At 37.8% G+C, this 8,152-nt stretch overlaps 1 protein-coding gene across 1 annotated transcript in view; it reads right to left on the reverse strand.

Annotated features, from left to right (window-relative positions):
- Window positions 1-4,490, reverse strand: part of LOC102192770 (tripartite motif-containing protein 7-like) — a gene marked incomplete at its 3' end in the record, with an annotated part of 11,571 nt that extends 7,081 nt beyond the window's left edge. The window contains exons 1-4 of the mRNA XM_013915249.1: window positions 4,424-4,490; window positions 834-978; window positions 436-670; window positions 325-395 (exon numbers count right to left, since the gene is read on the reverse strand). Coding sequence (XP_013770703.1) covers window positions 325-395; window positions 436-670; window positions 834-974 — 447 coding nt within the window. The remainder of the gene's footprint in view (window positions 1-324; window positions 396-435; window positions 671-833; window positions 979-4,423) is intronic.
- Window positions 4,491-8,152: the final 3,662 nt, after the last annotated feature.

Genomic DNA, 8,152 nt, shown 5'->3' on the forward strand with positions numbered 1-8,152 from the left:
CATGTTAACATTCTGCTAATCATGATTTCTTTGAACTGCTGTTTTTTTCTGGGTGGAATAATTATTCAGCATTCATCTTTCGTAATCCACAAAAGGTGAAAGTACACATTCAATTTAATTAAATGTAATTCAATTCAATTCAGATTTATTCATACAGAGCCAATTCGGAACAACAGTCGCCTCAAGGTGCTTTATATTGTAAGGTAGTTACTGTTTGGCAACAGTGGGAAGGAAAAACTCCCTTGTAACAGGAAGAAACCTCTGTCAGTAGTCTTGTATAAGTTTGCTGTTGTGCAACATAATTATGACAGGACAGTCATTTACCAAGTACTCTGAATTGCCTACTCTGAAATCTGAGAACTCCTCCAGATTGTACTTGAGCTTTGAAAAGTACTCTATAAATTATTACAGACGGAAACACAGAAGTTTTCTTACTCCGAGAAAAGGTCTGGTGAGTCTTTCGCACAGGGTGACACAGCTTTTTCTTCAGTTCATCAAATAAATGGCTTGACGGGCTTCCATGCCCTCCAGTTCCCTTTCTTCCACTCTTATTCTTTACTACTCCATTTTTCATAGATTTATACTGGTCAGTGATCTCTCGTAGTGTTCTGTTAATCTGGAGGTCTGGTCGCTTTTCAAAGCTCTTTTTACACAGAGGACACTTGAAAACCTGGAAGGAAAGATGGAAATAAGATATAAGTAAAGATGGAAACAATAGAAAAAGAAAGGACATCAGCAGGAATGACGAAAATATGTTAAATAACTTCTCTGAACGTCAACAGAAAGTAAGGGAATGAAAAAGCTGAAAATGAAGGAAATCAAAAAAATAAGACCTTAGCTCCATTCCAGTATTTGGTGATGCATTGCATGCAGAAGCTATGTCCACATGGTGTGGATGCAGGGTTGGTGAATACATCAAGGCATATGGAGCACTGGAACTGTTCTTCACATAAAAAACTGTCATATAGAGACATCTTTCTGAAAGCAAAAGAGAGATGCAAACAATCTTAAGGAGAGTTTCAACATATGGATGATAACATTTGTGATTTTAAGCAACATAAACCACATAACTAATTTGGTTTATGTTGGTTTGGTTTATTTCAGTGACTAAGCAGTCACTGGAGAAGGTTACAGCTTCTCCAGTGTGATGATTTGGCAAATTTACTGCTGTATGCTCTCAATCGTATTGGTGGCATAAATAATAAAGGATGGGATAATGGTGCACCTTACATGGTATTTCATCTGGCTGATCACACAAATAAACTTGATGCACTTTGTCAAAGGTTTCACTTTTACACAAAAGGTGTCCTTTGGCATTTGTACTCTGACAAACCACGTCAAGGCATGTCAGAGGAACAGATCTGTCACTCCCAGCTGTCACTTGTATTTCAACTTTGGAATAAAAAACTGCTGGATTATAGTAAAATCATAAAAGCGGATCAAATGTAGCTCCCGATCCTTTAATCCAATTTAACCGAGGTATTGCTTACAGTGTAGTGAAATAAAACCTTCACAGATTGTCATGTGCGTAAACAGCAAAACATCAATTCTGACGGAGTATACTGCCCCCTACTGGCTCAAGTATTTGTTATTCCCCAGCTTTAAGCTTTAATTCCTCTCTTCACTCAAAGCATGTTAAACTAAAGCCTTCTAAATATCCAGCTGTCAAGTTTTTTTCTACATGTGTCACTTTCTGATTGAATATGTAATTGTGTGTGTGATACTTTTACTATCACACTTGACCTTTGAAACACTTTTGCTCATAATCAAGCTCATCATGTTATCTGAGGTGATAACCTTCCTTCTCAAGTAGCTGCTGGGAGGACTTCTCACTAACCACTGATAACAACTTCATTAAGACTTTCTTCAGAGAACAACTGAGGCTTCTGTAACGTAGCTTTTGTCCCGCAACTGTGCTCAGTCCCTGAAAACACAAAATTGTCTTATTGTGTCATATGCTCTGATCAGCGTGTCGGGTTGAATTTATCACTAGGTGATGCTAGTTGTACTTTGGGTGTTTGGTGTGTTTTAATGTGAGTGCTGTTTGACTTTTTTAAACAAGTGAAACCCAAGAGAGGAGCAAAGAGTCATGAAGCAGTTATCTAACAAGCTATTTATTTATTATGAGAATCAATGCATAGAAGTCATGTTTAAATTTAGTGTATCAAATGTCTAGCAACAAAATAACAGGGTTAAGATGGTAAATGGCCTGTATTTATATAGCGCTTTACTAGTCCCTAAGGACCCCAAAGCGCTTTACATATCCAGCCATCCACCCATTCACACACACATTCACACACTGGTGATGGCAGCTACATTGTAGCCACAGCCACCCTGGGGCGCACTGACAGAGGCGAGGCTGCCGGACACTGGCGCCACTGGGCCCTCTGACCACCACCAGTAGGCAACGGGTGAAGTGTTTTGCCCAAGGACACAACGACCGAGACTGTCCAAGCCAGGGCTCGAACTGGTAACCTTCCGATTACAAGGCGAACTCCCTCACACATATCTCTCTTTGATGACTAAAATCTGAACAGTATGGTCAGAAGATTTCAGGAATGAAGTTGATCGAGATTTTGTTCAGAACCCACAGGTACAGGTTTATCTTTATACAGGTAACATTTGAGCAGACTCATGTTGGGCAACACATTTCACAAATACTTCTGAAAGTTTATTTTCACGGGAAGCCATGCATAATTCTGTCTCATGTGTAAACTTCTCATGCTAGCCTATCCTGTTTCAGAGTTTTATGGGGCTGGACAGTATTGTTATTGTTCTGCAGTTAAATCCCAGGATGGTTCATCTGTCTGTCCCACAGCTACTACATGCAGGTCAGGTATTTGTTTTGTGAGGGAGGGAAATACATGCACAAGTGTGAAATCCTGCAGGTTAAAGAGAGCTAGTTATTTGTCAAAAGAAACTAGTACCATTGTCAAATATTCGATTTTTTTGCTTGAGTCATCAACCATGAGTTGAATCGTGCTCAATTCATGAGCATTGAGATAATGATTTACTACTAGAAATTGTTATATGAGCAAGGAAAGATGCAGATCACAGGCTCCATTTAGGACAAAAATCAAAAGCTTAAAAAAATCCTCTTAGCACATTTCCTAGATAAACATATAACTTACTTTGCCAACTTTCCTAATTTTGGCATTAAAACATTTGTCAGGGGTTCTTATGGAAGAGGGAACAAAAGAGGAATTATATCCAAAATTAAAAAACAGTGTGTTCATCATCTTGGTTTGCAGCCAAGAGATGATTACAAAGCACAATTATCATGATTATGCTCAATCTTTAACTTCCATTAAGAAGGTCATACCCACAAAGCACAAAGTAGCTGAAGTAAACAACATTACAGCCATAATATGACTCAGCTAAAATTCTAAAATCCACAGAATAAACCACTAAAGTGCCCACAAATATGTGGAGCACGTTTGGTGTTCTGGTAGCTGCAAAACCATTGCAAAATGTTATCTCACTGCTTGAAAATTATCCTTGGAGATGGGATGGTTGGGGTTTGGAGATCTAAGAATTCTTCAACTTTTCTGTGGTTTATATGATCCAAATCCAAATCGAATTTATTTATAAACTACATTTAAAAACAGAAAGTTTGCCCAAAGTGCTGTACAGAAAAACAAAAACAAGACAAAAAACAAACGATAAGACCACTCACATTCAAACACGTACATAAAATAAAACAAAGACACATCAACATCAACTCACACCGGTCCAAAAAAGAAGTGTGTCCAAAAGAGACTTAAAAACTGCCTATCATTTACAGGCAATGCATTCCAAAGTTTGGGAACCACAATTGAAAAAGCTTCTTCTCCTCTAAGCTTCAGCCTAGTTTTTGGGACAACCAAAGCCAGCTGATCTGTGGGCCTGCGAGGGAAGTACATCAGAATAGTATGGAGAAGCAAGACCATTTAAGCATTTATAAGTCAACATTAGGACTTTGAAATTAATTCTATGATAAACAGGAAGCCAGTTAAAGGAGGGAATGAAAGGTGAGATATTTCCATGCCTGTGTGCCAGTTAAGAGATTGGCAGCAGCATTTTGTACAAGCTGAAGATGTGAGAGGGATGCTTGGCTGACTCCAGCATAAAGTGCATTGCAATAGTCAAGCCGAGTTGAGATAAGGCATGTATTATTTTCTCAAAGTCATGCCCTGACAAAATTGGCTTAAGCTTTGCCTTAATTGGAAAAAGCTTTTTTTGCAACTCAGAACTGATTTGTTTACTAAATTTAAAATCCAAATCCATTATGGCTCCAAGATTCATTACATGCTGTTTGATGAGTGACCCAAACTATTACATTTTACTCCTAAATCTCACTAATCAACATATGCCAGAAAAACAACAAGCACAGCCTCGTATTACAAGAAATACACAAAATAATAACAAAAGGAAAATGTGATACCTTAATGCAGGTAAGGTGGACAGCACACAAATCCAGAGATGTCCCACCTTGGCCGCTCACACTCTCAATTATGAGGTGTCTCGGTGTGTGTACGTGCATAAGTAGTGTGTTCAAGAAAGTACAGCCACGCCCTCTCATAGTTCTCTGTAAATGTGGCAGGACTGGTTAAGATAGTGAAAAAAGAAAAACTAGGTCAGAGGACGTCAGATCTTATCACTGCATATGTTTATAGTAACACTCCTTTTATTAAGCATCAATGAAAATAGCCGCACATAGATCAGCCTGTGAGACTGTATCACATATCATAAGTATTATGAATTACTGATTATAAGTAAAGCAAATTTGTGATATAGGATTATTTTGAGATTTTGTGATATAGGGTGTGTTCTTTGTTTTTTGCCATTGTGTGTGATAGAACCGCTCTGAGCGTTAAATCTGGCCTTTATCAGATGTAAGGTCCTCATCTGGTGCACATCTGAGCTGTTCTCAGCAGGCTTGCTATTTTAAGATCACTCCACAGAAATCATCTTGCAATGGCTGCTGGATCTCCTTGAGGGTGTCAAAATGGTGATCCTTTACCAGAGGTGTGATTATGTTTTGTATAACTCTTTTAAAATGGATTAAGATCTATAAACTTCAGCATAATTTTTAAGTGTTGCACATGACCAGTACATTTTCATATCATTTGGTTGTGCTAAAACACTACACTACAGCAGGCTGTTTAATCATCCTCTCCATTAAGAATATTTTGTTGTTGAGGTTTTTAAGGCAAGTAACTTCTAACCATGTCACATTAGCTTAATACTACTACTACCACCACCAACAACAACAACAACGATGATGATGATGATAACACATTTTTATATATAGGTGCCTTTCAAAACCTCAAGGTCACCTGAGATTAGTACAGCAATTTAAAAAAAAAATACACAACTAAATGAGAAACTAGTAAAACCAGATAACAAAAGCATAAAATATGTTCAAAATAAAAGGAGACTAAGGCCAGTTGTCCACTATTTTTGGTGTGTGACTATTATGGTGAGAATGTCGGATGAAGCAACTAAGGCACCAGTTACATTTTTTTGAGCAAACTTATAAAACTTCTAGTGAGGGAGGCTGTCATTTATTTTTCCATTGAATTACAAAATTAATACAAACTTCAGAGAAACCTCTATGCAGTTCATCATATCACTGTTTTTATGTAATATTTGTAATATTTTGACATTAACAACAACTTCACTGTGCACAGCTCTGGCTGGTCAAGACTCTGTGCTGGAATAAGAATAAAATTAGATCTTCTTATTCTCTCATCCGTCTCTCTGTAGGAGTTATTGCTGTAGAGGAGCCAACTGTGGATGCCTTTCAACTGCTCTGCATGTGCTTTTTGATTCTAGTAATCATTTGTTTGTTTCCAGTTCCTGCATCTGAATCAGTAACATTTCACAAGCTTGTCATTCCTTTCTGCCGAGAAACAATTACACCGAGAGAAAGATAAGTACACTCTGACAGTGTGCACCCAAATAAGATGTTGCGAAACAGTAGTTTTAACCTTCATAACCAATTCCCAGAAAAACAAAACAAACAAGTTTAAATTCAAAAAGCAAAGAAACTGTGTCTTCGTAGCATAATGGTTTGTACATTTTCCTTAAAAGAGGAGGAGCCCTACATTGTTCCCGGGAGGAGGTACAAATCGCTTTTTCAGAACTAAACATGCTGAGGCAAAGGTTAAACATTCCATTATATTTATACAGTACCAAATCACAAGAACAGCTTTCTCAAGGTGCTTTACACTTTAAGGTAAAGTTCCTACACTAATATGTAAAATACTCTCTATTTTAAATTGACAAGTACAGCAAACAATTGACTGAGTCTTCTGTGTGAGAACCACAAAGAAAGACTTAGCAGTGTCAGCCAAGTCACTGAAACTACAGTCCCGTTTAATTCTCTTTTAATTATTTTTTCAGAAAGACTGTTTCTATTCATTTCATTTAAAATTAATTATCATAAAATGATTAGCCTTCTGATACTTTACATGGATTGATGGGCACATATAGCATTAACCCATGTAGGTTGTCAGTAGCTAGATAACACACGACTCAGTACTTTCTAAACTCTGGAATTGTGTATTCAGGTAGATATTCGCAACAAATAAATATAAGAATCAGTCAATACCAAGAAATATTCACAAACAAATACCTTGGAATTGTTTTTGGACTACCTTACATGGATGGATGTGCTTTGATACTCAGAAGTGTTTTTCTTTTCCTTTTCTTTACCGTGAACCATATAGACGATATAACATCAGTTCAGTTTCCAGTATTTAATAATCATCTGTACAATCAGAACTTTCAATCATGGACATTCCACAGTGTCACATCTTTGTTACTTCTTGGTAAAAAGCATAGCAGTACCAACTGGCAACTGATAACTGAACGCCTACATTGTTAGCATTTTTGCTGAGCTTATTCACTCATTACAAGAATGAACCTGTTGACTCCAAGGTCACTAATGGGGTTACCGGATGAAACAAAGCAGGCCTATATACAAAGCTTTATAAATTTGTGAACTGAAGGTGTAGAGTTTACACATGCTTAATATGTACACTCACTGAGCATTTCATTTGGTACACCCATGTACTTCGTCCTTAGCACAAATCTAATGACTGCAAATGAATGCATTGAGGCACACGGACATGATCAAGACGACCTGCTGAAGTTCAAACTGAACGTCAGAATGGAGAAATAAGGTGATTTAAGATACTTTGAAAGTGGCATGATTGTTGGGCTGAGGATTTCAAAAGCTGCTGTATTTTAAACACTGTCAGGAACCCTGGGTGGAGCAGGAGGTGGGATTCAGTCTGTTCATGTTTAGTGTTTTCACTGTAAATAAATGCACCAGAGTGATATCCACTAATGTAGTCTCTCCAAACACTCGAGGGCAGGGAAGATCCAGGGAAGGTCTGTATGCGCAGTTATGGGGGGGTGGGCAAGGGAAACACACTAGTGTCCAGATCCAGGACTTTACTAATAGCATAATTCAACAATCCAGCAAATAATGAACCTCAGTCACCACATGAAGTAGTGGCCTCCTGATGAGCTCGTCTGGAACAGGCGGTTGATTGGTGCAGACATGCTCTGACAGAGGCGGGAAACCCACGATGAGTTCCACCCACAGACAGACAGATAAGCAAGACAAGCATAGAGAAAGAAGAGACACAGAGAGAAAACAAAGACGTGAGCAGGCTGCTCAAGAGGACTGAGGAACAGGATAGGTTCCACTGTGACTCTGAATTTAGGAAACAGAAGGCGAGCAAAAGAGAACGATGAGAGTGAGTTTCTTTTCAAAGATAAGCACAACTCAGCATGTGACATTTTATGATTATAAAATAGATATTTGATCTATGGAGTTTTCACTGAACTTTGTTTTGTCAGCTTGTCTTATACAACATTAAAAGACTTAAGCATTGCAACAAGCTGGTCTGTAAATCTGTGATGACTCTGTGTTTTTTTGCTGTATTATGAAAATGTTCTGGGTGAGTGTTACAGCATTAGAAATAATAAGATTAGATCAGTGTTACTCATAAAGCATGAAGCATTTGCAGTAGTTTAATATAGAACTACCTTTTAGCTGTTTCATATGAGTTTAAAACTAATAAAATGAGTGTTTGAGAAAAACAAAAATCATAAAATAGCAGCAAATGCAAGTTACAGTTATCCAGAGCTCAAAGCA

Source organism: Pundamilia nyererei, unplaced genomic scaffold (assembly GCF_000239375.1).
Source record: "Pundamilia nyererei isolate P.nyererei 1_Seehausen unplaced genomic scaffold, PunNye1.0 scaffold00277, whole genome shotgun sequence".
Classification (NCBI taxonomy): domain Eukaryota; kingdom Metazoa; phylum Chordata; class Actinopteri; order Cichliformes; family Cichlidae; genus Pundamilia; species Pundamilia nyererei.